The sequence below is a fragment of the Pteropus medius genome, unplaced genomic scaffold, assembly GCF_902729225.1.
Source record: "Pteropus medius unplaced genomic scaffold, Ma_sr-lr_union100, whole genome shotgun sequence".
NCBI classification, from domain to species: domain Eukaryota; kingdom Metazoa; phylum Chordata; class Mammalia; order Chiroptera; family Pteropodidae; genus Pteropus; species Pteropus medius.
The window spans coordinates 1909266-1927016 of NW_024353517.1; the positions used below are offsets into that span (position 1 = coordinate 1909266).

Sequence of the window (17751 nt, forward strand, 5' to 3'; positions counted from 1 at the left end):
GCCAGAATTCTGCCTCAGACCATCCCGTCTGCTGGCCCCCAACTGCCTGCAGATCTGCTCCTCGCATGAGCAACTGTGGAAACGGTTGAGACTGAGAATTCTAACACCTGTTTAGTTGTCTGCAGATTTTCGGTTCAAAGAGTAAAAATATACAACCGAGACCAAGCCTCGCTGAGCCCTCAGAACCTGTAACCAGAGCTCTATGTGGCCCTGCCTGCAAAGGCATCTTTCAGGGCTGAAAAGGAACTCACTTACATGGTAGCCTCCGAGCGAAACAGTGTTTGCGTGAGAGGAAGATAATATGAAAACCAAATCAATTTTCTAAATATGTAGGCTGTCTCTGAGAGGCCACCTAAGAATCTGGTAACGGTGATTGCCTCTGGGGAAGGGACCTGGTGACTGGTGTCAGAGTAGAGAGGAAGAATTACTTTACTCTGTTTACCTTTTTGTAATCCTTCAAATTGTGTGCCATATGGAGGAATTATCTATTTAAAATAAATAAAGTTTTTCGTGAATAGAGAAAACACTAGAAGGGAATACACTAAAATGCTAACAGTGGTTATCTCTATGTAGTTTTATAAAGTTATTAATTTGTTTCTTAGACTTTACTGTATAGATGTATAGACCAAGTTTTCTATGCTGAGCATGAAGTTGCTTTTAAAATCAGAAATAAAAGAAATAAACACTTTCAACTGTCAATTACACAGTGAGAAAAAAGAAATGTAAAAAATAAAATAAAGAGCACCTGCTATGCACCGGCTCTTTTATATTAACCAGTTCATTTAATCCTCAAGACACTCTGCAGTAAATAATTATTATTATTCCTGTTTTATAAATGAGGAAAACAAATTCAGAGAAGTGAAGTAGTTTCCTTAGAGATTTATAACTAATAAGAAGTAGAGCTAAAATTTGAAACAGTCTTACTGATTCCAAAAATGCATGTTTTTTTCATTATTTCAAACTGCCTCCAATCAATAGCGTTTGCACAGGACAGAGGCTTGGCAGACGCCAAACATGATTTGCACACTTCACCAGAGAGCTCAGCTGATTTGATCTGCCCAGATGTGGCAAGGCCTGGCCAACAAGATGCCAATTCCCTGCTCGATGACTGCTGATGAACGAAGAAGGAAACCATGAAAGAGAATCAAATCAAGTGTGTGCTGAAGCTCACATTTGTTAGAAACATTGATCCAAACGTGTGTCTCCCCACTCAGAACCGTGCATTCATCCACCATTCATTTCCCAAATATGTACTGACCATCCGTTATGTTCTAGGCCCTCAGTTAGTACTGGGGGTACAGAGGTGCGCAGAAGGAGACACAGTGCCTATGCTCTTTGGAGCTGACGGAACAGTGCCTATGCTCTTTGGAGCTGGGGGAGGCAGGCAGTAATCAAATAATCATAGAAGTATAAAATTACAACTGTAAAAATGCTATGTAACAAAGTTTAGTGATTCCACTGCCTGAAACTGAAGAAAATCCAACTTCTACACCTCCAGCCATGTACAATCTGGCTCTCAGTTGTCACCAAGACCTCCCTGCTGGAACCCCTCCACAGTCAGGCTAGTCTACTCACCATCTCCAAACATCCCTAAGCTTGCCTGTCCCACTGCCTTTCTATGCTCATGCCATTCCCTTGGCCTGGACCAGCTTCTCGCTTATCACTAGTTGCTAAAATCCTGTTCTCCTCATCCAGACAAGTTTGATTCCAGAGCCCCACAAAAAGAAAGGACTCAGGATAGCTACCCCCAGTTTCAACTGAGAAGTCTCCTTTTATATTTACCTAAAGAAGGAGGAAGAAAGGAGTAACATGGCTATTTTCTTCATTCAGAGTTGTTAAGTTTAAGACCAATAGATGGGCTCCAGAAAGTCTGTGAACCCCTACAACTGTATGCAAACATTTGTTTGCACATGTGCCATTTTTCTGGGAACTGAGTTTGCAAGAGACACTGTGAGTTCCTCTCTAGTATCCATACACCTGAGGACAAAGCCAGCACAAGAGGAAGAGCCAGGCTGAGAGGACCAGAGAGCCTTAATTAGACTGGGCTTTGAGCCTTCCCCGGACATTTTTAATTCCGGGTCAATACTTGTTTAAGAAGGAAGGAAGAGAATAGGAAAAAAGACAATGGAAAAGAAGTGGAGAAATCTTACCTATTCATGAAGCTTCTTCTCAAAAGCCACTCTCCCTTCATCATTTCTCCAATTACCCAACATGGAATCAATTCCTTCCTCCTTGTGCTCCACCAGGCAACTCACTTACCCTTCTGTGGAGCACCAACCACATTTCTGCCTGTACTATGGTCAAACATCTCAAGGGCAGGTTCTATCTTATAATTGTGTTTTTACTTACAGCAGCACCTAGCATAAACTCTGGCGAAGAAGGGAAAAGAGGGAAGGAGAGAGAAAGAAAGAAAATATATTTTCAGATACCTAGTACATACCAAGATATGTACAAGAGACTTTCCCATCATTATTTTATTTAATGAATAGATTTATTTTTTAATGAATATATTTTGTTTAACAAGTAATAAAAAGATAGGTACTAGTATCAGAATTTGTACAGAGACAGAAATAGAGAATTCAAAGAGTTAGTATTTTGCCCAAGGTCATACAGCTAGTAGATGGTACTTGAAATCATGGCCAGATAACTCTTCTCACTGAGCATTACACTCCATTGGAACTGCTGCATTGTTGAGTTAACACAAATCCAAATCAGTCTGAAGAGACCTTTTGAGGTCAAGAGTAGGTGGGGATCTCCAGGTTGCCTATATTCCCCTCAGTAAACACTTTCAAGTATGAGGGGTGTCAGGCAGCACTGTGTAATCGCAACCAATGGCTGGGAAACTGCTGATATACAGGGCAGTCAAAGGGACAAGAAATTGGTTTAAGAAGAAATTATACATATATTTTTCATATTCAAGAATATTTAAGACTTTAGGGTAAATTTTCTGTCTAAGCTTGTCCCAATGGCACATGAACTTGTTTATTAAAGCCGAGCAATGACAGATAATGGCAACAGAAAAACAACTTCCTGCCTGGGGGACATGTGAACAAAATGTTACAGCCAGGCACCTGACTCTCAAACAGGGAGACTAAAAATACAATCAAAGAAAACCACTTGAGACATGGCTGCAGTTCCCATGAGAAGTGTCTACCTCAAAGAGAATGAACCCTTGGCTCTCTCTCTCCACCACCCCTCCTCTGCTTCCCTTCATGCTCTCCAGAACTGGGGGCCCTAAGGGACTTCACCAATGTAATTCCACATCTCCCTAGAGGTTCCTTCAAATCCACTCCATGATAACTGAGGTCTAAGTTTAGTCCAAAAGGTTTATAAAAGCATTGGTATTCTTACTCTTAAGCCCCAATAAATCAGTGAATAGGAAGAGTAAGCTGACGGGTGTGTAAGTTGAATTTTAATAAAATGCAAATTTTCTGAAAGTGTTTCTGAATTCGTTGTAAATTTTTTTTTGTACCATTTTTCTTTCCAGACAATAGATACTAAAAGTAAAACTGTTCTGTGAGTTCCATATTGGTGTAAAAGAGGAGTCTTTATACTTAAAAATGATGAATTGCCACCTATTCTATCCTTGCCTCTCCCATTCTCTCAGGCAATACACCAACCTCAGACTCTCTGGGAATATGCTCCCCCACCCCAAGATGTCCTCTGCTCCCTCAAGACTTTCAGTCCTTGCTCTACACTTGGCTGAGAGGTCAGCTGGTCCTGGGAAGCTAGATGGGATGGGCAGGAAAAGAAGAAGCTAAGACCTGCAAAAGGCTCACACACTAAGGTGGGGCATCTGCATGGGGACTGAGGCAGCTATGGAGGTGGAGTGACCTAAGAAGTGGAACCAGAGGGTAAGGAAAGGGGCAGTGCCCACGGTTGTGGCAAGTTTAGCCAAGTCGGGCAAGAGACCGGACAGCCCTTGAGTGTCCAGAGGACAAGTGGGGGTTGGGGGGACAACGGGCCAGTGGAGCACAATAGAGGATACATGTAGGTCACACTAAGATTCAAGGAAAAAGTGGCACAGCTGGGGCTTAGTGACTCAGCCCAGGGACACTAAGGTGAAGGCCAGAGAGGGGTACCACTCACAGAAATATCGTCAATTAAATGGAATGATTGTATCTGGGACGTGGCTGATGCTCAAGATGTGGAGTGGTGTGTGTGTGTGTGTGTGTGTGTGTGTGTGTGTGTGTGGTGCGTGTATGTGGGTGTGTAGAACACAGAGGCAGGTATGTGAGCAGAAATCAGGTCCTAGTAAGCAGGTCCATAAATGCAGACAGCTGTAACAGGTGGGATAGCAGGTAGAGAAGGCAGGAACCTTAATCTTCGCTTACAAGTTCACTCTGCCTGTAATACTTTTCTCCCATCCCAACTGCTACTTGTTGAAATCCTCCCGTTCTATGAAGTCCTGTTCAATATCACCACCTTCGGTGCCATAACTTTTCTCAACTCCTACATACTGCCCTGGAATCTGGTTACCTTCTGGGTTGGAAGCTCATTGGGAATCCTTGTTTTTGAAGTTTTGGGGGTAGTGGATGGAGGCAAGTATATGGAGTCAGAAGTTCTGGATTTAGGCCTCAGATCACAGTTCAACCGCTCGATGAGCTGAATTCTCTCTGAGCCAGTTTCCTCATCTGGAACTTGCTAAGAATAATAAAGCCTACCTTGCAAGCTCATTGCGAGGGTATTACCTGGCCTGTCCACTCACAGAAATATTATCAATATCAGACGGGATCACGTAAGGGAAAGAATACAACAAATTGCTAATAAATGTACTCTATATTTACAATTTTTTATCTTTATTCCCCCCTGATATCTTCTTACAAAATACCTTGCACATAGTAGATGCTTAATAATTCGTGGTAGTTACGTAGCAGTAAAAGTCAAAATCTGGTAGCAACATGGATTTTCATTACAACTAAGAAACCCCATCCCACTTCCTGTATTCCACAACCTATAGGCATCAACCAGGGCATCCCAGGCTTACCTACCAGAGAAGAAAATAAGGTGGACAACAGAAGACAACTTTAGTTTTGGGTTTCTAAATACACTTTCAGAACTTATATAATTTTGAAACACCAATTACTGTAATAACTGGGCCCTTGGAGCTTCAAAAGCCAGAATCTTAAGGAGTCTAAGCATACAGTTTATGCCAAAATAGTAGAAGAATGGATGATAATGTAAGAGTCAGCTTTTCCTACATAGGAGGAGAGAACATCTAGGCCTGAAAGAGAGAAGAGAAAGAGTCCAGTAACAGAGCGAGAAACAATTGAGCATCCCCGGGATGATGCCCTGCCTCCCAACTCAGGCCAAACTCCAGAGTATAGAGATGCTGAAAGCCCCTTAAAGATTATGGATCGGAGGATAAAACAATGTGTGCCTTGCCTGCTGAGATAAAATCAGAAATGCAGTAGTTCAGTATAGCAGCAGCAGAAGAGAAACTGCAGTGTGCTATTTCCAGACAAAGGGGACCTATGGCAGTTGCTCTGAGTTCCCTGTAGTTCCGGATTGGCGCAGGAGAGCAAATGGAGGTTTCTTGTGCATCCGTGAGAGCAGCTCAGAAGTATCTGAGAGGAGTAGCAAACCTGAAGAAGCCTTGAAAACAGGACACAGAAAATGCAAGATGACCCATGAGGATGAGTGGACAGAACCAAGTGGGATGGGAGACTTTCAGTCGATGCCCGTGGGGAAAGAGTTGATGACCAGAGAGAAACTGATGGGAACACAGATGCTCCAGCTTAGACCAATAATGCAAATGACCATAGTAAGCCTGGGCTGAATGCCTCTTAATGATGTCCTGGCACTATGTAAATGCCCCCTGGAACTATAGATAAGCCACTCGAACTCTGAATTGATTTAGCTTTCCTGAAATGAGATGTCATTAAGTTAACTACAATTTCTGCCACTGGTAAAACGGGAAGCTCAGGATAGAGATTAAGTTCAATGTTAAAAAAATAATAGGTTGAATCACACTCTTTTTTTTTTTTTGCTTACCTGAGTTGGTAGCTTAAGATTTGGTTTTTGGTTTTTTGGTTTTTGTTTTTGTTTTGTTTTGTTTTTAATTAAATTTATTGGGATAACATTGGTTAATACAATTATATAATTTGACATCTATATATTTTATTGTGTGAAACTGGACTTTGGGTCCAGTTTCACACAATAAAATATAACTACCATATATTTGATCCCCTTTACCCACTTCACCCTCCCCCTGTACCTCTATATTTGACCCCCGATAGCCTAAGATTTGGACCCTGTATACTAATTAGAATTCAAACACAATATGAAATTCAAAAACAGGCAAACTAATACACAGCGACAGATGATAGAGTTGTAATTCCCCTTGGGGAGGTAGTGCCTGGGGAAGGCACAAAAGATGCCAGAATGTTCTAGAGCTTGATAGGTATGGTGGTTACACAGTTATACACACATGTAAAAATTCATCAAGCTGTACACTTAGGATGTCTGCGCTTTACTGAATGTAGGTTATATCTGAAAATAAAAAAGAGCAAACATTGAGATCAAACACAGAAATGTAAAGTTGACAGAGACACTGTGGGCAGCAGCAGGCTCACTGTGAAGACACCTGGTGATCCCAAGGGTCCAAGATTCCCCAGATTCCCTTGGACATAAAGGGTAGCAGCTGTGCTGATCTTGCATCCTGACATACTCCCACAGAGCACCACTGGTCCCAGCACCTTCCATTGGGCAGCCCTTTCCTAGGATGCTGAAGGCCCCAGCTACCTTTGGGATCATGGCTTGTTTTGAGCCTCACTCTGAGGGACAGGTGGGTAGTAAAAGACACACAGGCTACACATGAGCAGACAGGAGTCTATTCAGGCTCTTGTTGTGTTAGCCATGAAAACTTGAGCATTTACTTAACATTGTTGAATCCTATTTCCCTCACCTCTAAGTTGGGAGTAAAACACCTACCCTGTGTTAAATGAGACAGTACAGTCGAAATACTGAATACTCTGAAAAGGGCAACTGTTACTGTTGTGTGGACCCAGGAGATGAACCACAATTTCTTAACACTCACAGTAGCCACAAGGCAACATTGGTTGACAGTATGTGGGGGAGACAGTGCATTGGACAGTCGACAGGTTGATTTTACCTGGATGATGGTAAAGAAATAGTTGGGCTGGTTTTCTTGCCTAGGTCAACTGGCTATTCTGATTAATAGATCTGATCTGTGGGTCCCTGTCAATGACAACAGAAGTTCATCTGTATTTTACAATAATGGGACCTACTTTTTGTGAGGTGCCTGGCACTTAGCAGGTGCTTAAAAATGAAGCAATTATTAGTATTAGCCTGTGGACTACTTTTTCCTCTACTAGCCCATGACACTTATGCCAGGATTGGGTTTCTTAGTGTTCTCTTAAAGAAGGTCAGACAATTTTTGTTGGGGTCTTGAGCAGTTTCTGCAGTAGTCCTCATATCCAGCTAGTACAAGAGCAACACATGGATTCATTGATTCAACAAATATCTATGTACTGTGTTCCAGGTATTAAGTAAGCCAAGAAGCCAACTCTAGCCATCAAGTTGGGCACTGGCCACATGGCTACCTCATCTATATAGGTCTCAGCATCATTCATTCTGTCATTAGCAAAAGAAATATGAAAATAAGCCATGCCAGGACCTTCGCCAAAGTCTCCATAAACTGCCACCATGATGATAGTTACGTCATCACTTCGGAGGGTGTTCTAGAGGCACCATATATTCCTTCTCAGGCCCGGGCCAGATGACCAGCCTCCTGCTCTTGCATCCCCCCTTCTTTTCTCATGTTGGCCACCAGGATTCAGCCTGATCTCTCTTTTTCTTCCAACCTCTTTTTTTCTAACCAGCTGTTCTGTATCTTAAGGATCCTCCTGCCCAAGACTAAATGTAGGCTGAGCGTGGTCTCCCTAACCTAACATCTTCTTGCTACCCTGCAGATAAGCTCAGAAGCCCTGATTCTTTCATGAGTTTTTAATAACAAAAATGAAAGTAACAAATATGTTAGTTTCCCAAACATGGCAAAGTTCCCCAAGACTGAAAAATCTTACCAAATCCTTATAGTCATTGTCCCATGTCTATAGTTCCTAATACGTTGCTTATTTAGGACTCGGAAGTCTGAAGGTCCAATTAAGGCATGGAGGACCCTTTGCTTCTCTGGAGCCCCCGTTGGGTAACATTTATCTCAAAATCCTTGCCTTGCATGTGAATAGGTCACTTTGCCCTTTCCTATTAGGTGTTTCTCTTACTTTTACCTTTTCAAAAGCTACTTAGAGAAAATATGTTTCTCCCCAGAGTTGGCCAATAAATTATGACCAGGTAATTGAAAAGTTCCTCTAGTAGGCAAATCATTCAGTACTTGCCACACTCAAAGTCTCCTCCTAAAAGAAAGAAACTGTCCTATCCCTGTCATAGCTGATTAAATCAATGGGCTCTTGACCCAAGGACCATCAGTCTGTTAACAGGCCAGCAGCTAATGAAGTTGTCTGGCATGAAAAGTTCTTTTCAAAAACAATAATGGTGATTGGCTGGGTCAATCCACTTCTCTCTTTCTGGACTGGGAAATCTTGGGAGAGAAGCAATCAGTGCATAACAGGAAGAGACTAAGAGGAGGCCTGAAAAGAGAAGCAGAAAATGAGAAAATAGCTGAGTCACATCAAAAGTATGAAAATTAAGAAATCTTTACTACTGAATGGTGGGGAACATCAAGATAATCTGATTCCCATTGATTTCAGTCCCATAAAGGTAGTATTGGCTTCTGTTGATATTCTAAAATGACAAGATAAAATGCCAACTCGGGCACACTTTTCTCTATAATTCTCAGTTACTTAAAATACTGCATACTGCACAGTCCAGTTCATTATAGTAATCATGTGTCATATGAATGTGATAAAATAAAACTTTAAATCATGGTGTTTTATAATCCTAATCAAGGAAAAAACAAAATTTGAGTCCAATGTCAGCTCAGTTTATCCAAGGCACAAACTGTAAAAATTAACTCGCAAATGATGGGAAGAAACTTCTACTTAACATCAATTATGTATCAGATACTTTATATATATCACTTCATTTAATCCTCAATTACTCTCTCTGAACAGTCGGTGTTATTATTATCCTAATTTTACAAATGAGAAAGCGAAGGTTCAGAAAATCTAAGTAACTTGTCCACAGCCACACAGCAAATAAAGTGACTGAACCAGGATTTCAACCCAGGTTCTGCCTCATTTCAAACCCCATGTTCTTTCCACTCTGCTACTCTGCCTTATAAGAGACTTTTACAGATAACTGGACATGTGCCACATCTAAAGAGACCCCCAACAACATTATACAGTCATTGAGAAAGATCAAGGCAGCTCTACGCATGCTGACCTATAACAATCTTCAAAATACACTGTGAAGCCAGAAAAAAGAGTAAGACCCAAAACTGAGTGAATAGAGTGCCAACATTTGTGTTTAAAGAAATGAGGCAATGAGTGGGGTGATATATGCACATACATACTGGTAGGTGCATAGAATATGAAGGGCCACAAGACCCTGCTAACAGTGAAGATGGAAAATGTTTCACTGTCTCCCTTTCATTTCTGAATTTGGAACAGGATATGTTTTATCCATCCGAAAGAATAAATAATTTTTAAAAAATCCACAAAGTGATTTCGACAACCGACAAACTTCTTTCCCTGGTGATACCTTCAAACGCGAAAATAATTCCAGTTTTCTATGTCTGAGACTTCAAAGCAAATAGTCTAGAAGCAAAAGAAATCAGAAAGTGGGTGAAATAGATATCAGGAAGCCCATAGAACTCTTATTTTCATAAAAATTAACACTCATAAGAACATGAGTAAAGTAGCTTCAGAGAGAAACTTAGTATTTTTTGCCTAGAAAGTGAACGAAGTTTGGAAAAATCTAAGGTGAAAGATTACTAGAAAAGGGGAATCAACAATAAATAGAGCTCGCTATATCTCTAATCTATCTCTGTCCTCCTCTGCCACCTCACTCATTAAATCTAAAGTCTCTATTGAAGCTCACCACTAGGGAAAAAATGAAAAGAAGAAGAGGAAGAAGACAAAGAAAAACAAACAAAAAAAACAACTTTAGGCCAAAATAATTTCCAGATATATTAAATATTTAAATATAAAGCTAGAGATTTAACAAAACTAAACGAAATTATAAGCAATTAAGTATCTTATCAAGTAATGGGAAAGGTCTTCCTAAAAATGAACAACAAAAAGAAAATCTATCAAGGAAATGATCAATAGATCTGACTAAATGCTGGTTTTAAACTTTGTACCTAAAAAAAGACATAGCTAAAGTTATGAGTTAAATGAGCAATAAAAAATATTTGCAGCATTATTACAAAAGATTACGATATTTACTATCTAAAGAGTTTTCACAGCTCTCTTGAAAATTTACCCAAAACTGAAAGAAGAACAAGAAACAGAAACACAAACTTCATCCTCAATGAAACCAGGAGATATCAGTAACCCCAAACCACAGATTATGAAGACCGGTAAGTGACTTTGCTAAGAAGAGAGAGGTCACACCAAGTGACTACAGAGGAACAAGTTTGTCCCTCAGAACACAAAAAAGCAGGAATATTAAAGTCTCAAAGAATCAAGAAGGCCAAGGTAGTGGGGGGATGATAATAAGGAGTCAATTTAAGAAGTTAAGCTTCCTGGTTCTCCTTCTCACCTTCTCACCTCTCTTTCTCTCACTCCCACTGAAGAAGATTTATTCTCTGGAGAAAACACACCAGAGAGGTTCTAGACTCAGGAACAGCAGAAACTAAAGATGACATGAGGATGTCTTACTTAAAATAAGGAGGTTAAGCAAATGTTTGCACACACACCCACACCTACGAACCCATGATCCAGAATATATGCAGCTGTATATATTCTGGCAAGAGACTGAGTATCCTTATCTAGAGAAATGGAACAACTCTAAGAACAGTCCAATAGATATTGACCTTAGGAAATCCCCAAGAAAAAAATTATCAGGCCACCTGATCACTCTGGCAAAACTCTCTAGTCTACTAGCCTCCTGTCCTGTTCCATGTGCACCGAGCTTCAAACCAACACATTAAGTCTTCAATCTTAAATCTGACTGAATAGTCAAAGATCAAATCATCAAAAGGATATTTGAGGAAACCCTCTTTAGTGGTTGAATGGTGGCCCCCCAAAAGATATGTCCATGTCATAATCCCTACAATCTGTGAATATTACCTTTTATGGCCAAAGAACAAATATTAGTTTACGTGGCACAAGGTCGTGTTTAAGTTAAGGATCTTGAGAAGGTGCAATCAATTAAAACACAGACACAGAGAAAAGAAGACACACAGAAGAGGAAGAGGTATTATTACCACGAATAGATTGGAGTGAAGGGATGCCAACAGCCTCCAGAAACTGGAAAAGGCAAAGAAGAGATTCTTCCCTACAGTCTTCAACCAAAGAGAGTACACCCCTGCTGACCCTTGATTTTGGACTTCTGGTCTCCACAATTCTGAAAGAATAAATGTCTGCTGTTTGTTTTAAGCCACGCAGTTTGTGATAATTTGTTATGGTGGCAGCCTCAGGAAACTGATACACCCTCTAGGATGAAAGTTGGAGACTTAAGCAAATAAGCAGAATAAAGAACTCGAAAGAAAGAGAAAGAACAGGAGAAATCTTCAAATATATTATAATAGCTTCAAAGAAATAAGAGTAAAAGGGCTGGAGAAAAGTAACAATCCCCCTGAGTTGCACTAGGATTAGAAGTTACATATTTGACTGGTGACTGGAGCCCCTGGCTACAATTAGTCTCCGGTAAATTATCGTCATTGTTCTTGGAGTGAGAAACCCAGTGTAGGTTCTAGGCACCAAGCTCCTTTGGCTTCATTTCATTAAGGAGTCACTGCCTCATCTCACCGCCTCTCAGGAAATTTCCAAAGAAGCATCTCCTGACTTTCAAGTAAGCACAGGCCCAGTTAATTGTGTGTGTGTGTGTGTGTGTGTGTGTGTGTGTGTGTGTGTGGGTGGTGTCTTCCTGTCTAGGCCTGGGAGCCAGTCCAGGCGGGTCTCCGGAATCACGCTTTCCCCTGCTGCAGAGGAGAGCCCTGAGCCTGTTTGTTCACACACCTGGAAGAGGTTAGCAGCCTCCAGGACCCGCTGGACATTCTGCTTGGTGATCAGGGCCTTGCTGGTGTACGTGTAGTCCAGGAGAGTGTGCATGGTCTCAGCATCGACCCCTTTGATAATGATCCTCTTCTCATACTTTTCCTTTAAATCGTTGCAGAACATGGCCCTGGAAGAGAGACGTGAGAATGTGAGTCCTACCCTGCCCCTTGGTCCCAGGCCTTAAGAGACCCCCTTCAGACCTGTCTGCCCCCATGGAACGGTAAAGTAATTAAAGTCAAATGATGTCATAAGGATGGGATCCTAATACCATAGGATTGGTGTCCTTATAAGAGAAAGAGAGACTAAAACTCTTTCTCTGCCATATGAGCACACATAAGCCAGAAAGATAGTCCTCACAGAAACCAACCATGCTAGCACCATGATCTTGGGCTTCCAGCCTCTAAGATTATGAGAATGGGTGACAGAGAGCCATTATCTTCCAGCTAAGTCACTGAAATGAGAAGGTCTCAAAGTGGAGCCCTGGTGACAGAATGTACTTCCCAAAACTTGGACTTCCATCCCAAAAACAGGGGCTCATACCCCTAAATCCCACTCCCCTCCATTTCTCATACTTCCTATTTATCTCTAGAAATTACTAATCAGCTTCAAATCACTGACTTGCTGACTTTTTTAAACCTTTTGTTTTAGCCAGTAAGATCTTCTCCCTCAGAATTCCCTCTGTCCTTCCTCTGTCCTTGTTTTAATCAACGATAAGTCTCCCACCCTTCTCTCTTCCCTCCTCTTCTCTCTATCCTCAACAGACTTCTTTCTCCTCACAAAATATGACAGCAGGAAAGCAAATGTGAATTCTGCAAAGTTAACAGCCTGGAACCAGAAAAGCAGTAATGTCATTTGGAAAGATGACCGATTTATTAGCCACCGTCTTCAGCCATAAATAATCTTGACCAGAGGGGAACAGAGCTGTCTGCTGAACCGCACACCTTTTAAAGTGATGTCACACAGGATTCATCTGGTTGCCTCCTGACTCCATTAAGAACTCTACCATCAAAACAACAAAACAACTACATCTACAGCCATGCCACTCTGAACAAGCCCGATTCTGTCTGATCTTGGAAGCTAAGCAGGGTTGGGCCCGGTTACTAGGAATACCAGGTGCTGTAGGCATAAAAAATAAAGGATTGTAAGCTGACAAGGTCCTTGCAATCTGTGAGGTCAACCAATGGTTGCCTCACCTAAAAAAAAAACTACACAATTTCCTCTCAGCTCAGCCTGCCTTCCTGGGAGGAGTTGGACAAGCTCACTCCTTAAACTTCCCTTTGTTTGAGCCTTTAGAGCAGTGCTGCCAACAGAAATATAGTCAAAGCCAAATGTGTCATTTTAAATTTTACAGTAACATATCAAATATTAGCATTTCAACGTGTAATAAATATTTTTTAATTATTGAGATGATTTACATTTTTTTATACTAAGTCTTCAAAATCCTTCATATGTATTTTAAACTTAAAACACATCTCAACTCAGATCAGCCATGATTCAAATGCTCAGTGCCGCATGTGGCTAGTGGCTACTGTATTAAACAGTGAAGCTCTAGAGCATCAGTACTGAACTCTGGTGTTGGGTCACTCTGATCTGCAGTCATCTCAGGAGTAATGTGAATCCCACTCACATCAGTGCCACATCCATGTGTATATGAGAAACAGGACATTTAGCAGCAAACAATGAGCAGTGATGATTGGGTCAAATGAAGCTTCTTATAACTGAAACAATATATCACAGGAGTCCCACCAAGGTTAAGTTTAGAAAAGCTACTTCACCTAGACTGTGATTTTAAGGTTAATGAAAGGTGAATTTTGTTGAATTTATATAATCTCAAAAAATCCAGTGAAAACTGGAAAAGTCTAATGGAGAGATGTTTTAATATTAAATGAGATAGGTATGTAAATTATCTAATTCAATACTCTGCACTTTGAGGGGCTCTTAAATGAAGCCTATGTATTTCCCATGTGACATAATTACTGAGATCATCTGGACTCTTGATCGGGCTGTCACCGCTAGATGCAGCTTCTGAATTCTCTCTTGAAGTCAGTCACTAACATCCTGCCTCAGCTCAACCCAAACTGAATGGGTGTCTGCACTCCCCAGAAGCCAACTCCCCTGAGCTAGTGATGAGTTAGAAAAGTTGGGGGAGCAGGACAGGGAGGAGAGGAGACCAAGCAAGACAGAAGTCATATAGAAAGTCACTTTGATCTGATTCTGCAGGGAACCCTGGAGAACACACTCCAGAGCTGTCCCAACAAGAAGCAAAGAAGCTGGGCTGTGATACTCTAGCACCTGCTGACAAGGAGATAAATTCTCAGGCATCTCTGGCTTTCAGTGAGTAAGTGTGCATTTGCACAAGCAAAGATGCTCCAGGAGCTTCGGGAAGGGTGGAAAGAAGACTGTAGCATTGGCTGTTAGCAGGTGGAGAAGGGGGCTCATGGTCCGGTCTAGGCTCTGATGCTAGCTCACTACGAGACTTTGTACAAGTGAACAAACCTCAGTTTCCTCTTCTGTGACATGGTATAATAATAGTCCCTACCCCAGTGAGTTGTTGAGAAGAATAAGTAAGATAATGTGCACAAAGCGGTGAGCACGTACCCAGCACTCATTGAGGGAAGGTATTTTGGACCTGATCAGAGGGACTTTGGCGGGCAGGCGGGAGATTCTCGAGTTAGGCAGGTCCATCACACTCTTTTGCAACCCCTGAGGGCCGGGTCTGTATCAGGTCAGTGAGTGTCAGAGTCACTGCACTGCTGTCCACCACCCATCCAGAGTAGAATTAGGACTCAGGTCACACACGCACTGGTCTAGAAAGATTAGCATGGTGCCTGGCACATAGTAGAAGCTCAGTAAATGTTCATGAGCGAGAGGAAGGAAGTGCCCTAAAGACAGAGTCCTCTCTTCAGGGCTCTTTTGCCTACCTTGGCTCTCAAAGAGCATTTTTCTGCCCTTGGAAACTTTTTCACTGATTATCTGTCACTTCAATACACTCTCCTGGGCCACAGCCACGATGCCAAACACAGATAAGGTAAAACTAAGGAGAAATCTATGTACTTCTCATAGACCAGACTCTGAGGCCTCCTGCCTCTCTACCAGGAGTTCCATGGACACATTCTGGCAACGCTGAGACCCCATGAAATGTACACAACCTATGCAAGGTGGGCCACCCCTAGGTTTCTGCTTTAACGACTAATCTCTTACATCTATGTTTACAGCACTTTGTAGGGCAAACAGCATTATCTTCTTTAATTCTTATACCCATTTTATAGGTAGAAATAAAGTGAATTGCCCAAGACTATACCAGTTGTCAGCAATAGAATGGGGACTAGAACCCAGGACTTTGGGCTCTGAGTCTGACGCTCAACAGGGCACCAAAACCAAGAAAATCAGCAAAAGTTCAAAGCCATCTTTAGGGGGTCAACTGAGTATCAGCACTCAGTGAACCAGATCAAATTTTCCTCTCTGAAACATAGCTGGGTTAAGTTGCTAACCATTTACTGTTTAGCTTATAAACAAGATAAATGAAATTTTTGTGCAATAAAAAAAATACTTTCTAGACAGACACTGATCAATTCTCGTGAGACTCTTGTAAAACAGAGACAGCTATTAAAATCCTGATTTTACAGTAGAAACAGTTTCACAGCAAGGAGCCAGTTGCCCAATACTTCAGCAGTGAGTCAGCGCCGACCCCAAAAAAGAGCCTGGGCAAGTGAGTTTGTCTCCCGCAACAGCCATGAAGACATCTATGGGCCCCAAAGTCTCTGGAATGAAGTTGGGCCATGGCCCCAAACATTTCCTGGGCCATACTCCCCTCTGAGCTCTACAGGACTCATTCCTTACCTTATTCAGATATCTGCTCATGTTACCCACTCAGAGCAGCCCTCCCCGACACTGCCCCCAATCTAAATAGTCACTCCCTAACATCTTTACCTCCTTTATTTTTCTTCATAACCTTTTCTCAACTTGAAATTATATTACACATCTATTTGTTAACTAGTTCAACAATGGTCTCCTCACTAGAGTGTGTGCTCACCATTGTATCTCTGGGGTTAGAACAGCGCCTGTAACCTAGTAGGGACTCAGCAAATATTTGAGGAGAAAATAAATGCTTGAATGAATGAATGAACAACCAAAAAAAGCTTGTCCTTCCCAGTTGTTTGCTTTTGACAAGAATCTCCACCTCCAAGAATTACCAAACACCTTTGAAGAATGAGTTTGAGGAAGCCTGCTTCACGTGCCCTTCACCCCCATAGAGAACTTACATCACACTACCAGGTCCAAGGCCTGGAGCCTGAAGAAGATACGTCAATATCAGAACATTCCATTTACAACCTTGATGAGTTCTACACACTCTTGCAATTCCTAAACGTCACCAACTCAGAATTTTTCACTCAGCCCAAATCCTCCATGTTTCACCCTCTCTCCAGTAGTCCGTACCTGCTTCTGAACTCCCTGCTTCCTACACCTGTAACCCCATTATGGTCCTTAAAACCAAAACCCGCCTCCACCATCCCCACTGTCTCATGCCTAGACTGGCTCTATCAGTGCTACCCCCATTCTGTTCTTCCTCTTGGTCCTTCATCATCCCATTTATACCAGAAACTAATATCATTGGTTTGCAACCAATATTATAACCACTCCAACCCACAATATCTCATGGGTTGGAGTGGCTATAATATTGGTTGCAAACTGAGTTAAATTCTACTTAAGAATATAAGTGTTCATATGTATATAGTTGGTTAAAATTTTTTAATTAATAATTATGTGCTGCTCAATGAACACAATTGTTAAGAAAGGATTATTCGATACAAACCCAATGTAGCCAATCAAAGGGGTTTTCACTGCAAAGAAAGCAGGGAGTCAGCAGACGCAAGGGTGACCTAGTATGGGGTGACATCACTCTCTGTGGTCCCCAGACTCCCTAAGCTGAAAGCTGGGAATATGAATTTTATTAGGCTCACAGAGCCCCCTCCCATAATTCCAAATGCAAACCAAAGTTTAAGAACCACTACTCTAGAGAGAGGTCACCTTGCTCTCCAACATCGGCCCCTTTGGCTCACACTGAGAAGGAGGAGATTAGACAAAAGTCCAGGTCAAGGAAACAGCTGGTCATAGTGCTGGGACAGATGTGCCCTTCAAAGCCCTCCCTCCCTGTAGATTCTCTCCTTCATCTTCTGAGATCCAGCCCTACTAGAATTCCATGAGGCTGCATGCCAAGTTGAGGGGAGGGTGCTCAGATATAAACAGGCTTTGTCCTGGCCTCTTAAGTCTTCCCTAGCTTAGCTGTATAGACAGGGCCCCTGAAGCTTATATTCAAGTGACATAGTTCATTAGAGCTAGGAGTTCTGAAACAGGATGTATTACCAAAGTCCTATTAGTAACTGTGCAATTCTCTGTTCTTATCTGCCATGCACATGTAAATCTCACACACCTGGAAGAGTGCCTTCAGAGAAGGATTTGGGGGTTCGTGGCCATCTCTTACCACTCCAGGAACATGACTAACAGCACTCAGCCATCTCGCTCTAGGGCCTGAAGTCATTTCTTTGAACCTCTAATTGCTGGCTGAGTCTTTGCTCTGAACAGTCATAAGATCTGGAACTCCAGAGCT

At 41.8% G+C, this 17751-nt stretch overlaps 1 protein-coding gene across 1 annotated transcript in view; it reads right to left on the minus strand.

Annotated features, from left to right (window-relative positions):
• Positions 1 to 17751, minus strand: part of KLHL6 (kelch like family member 6) — a 47451-nt gene that overhangs the window by 17175 nt on the left and 12525 nt on the right. The window contains exon 2 of the mRNA XM_039850562.1: positions 12105 to 12270. Coding sequence (XP_039706496.1) covers positions 12105 to 12270 — 166 coding nt within the window. The remainder of the gene's footprint in view (positions 1 to 12104; positions 12271 to 17751) is intronic.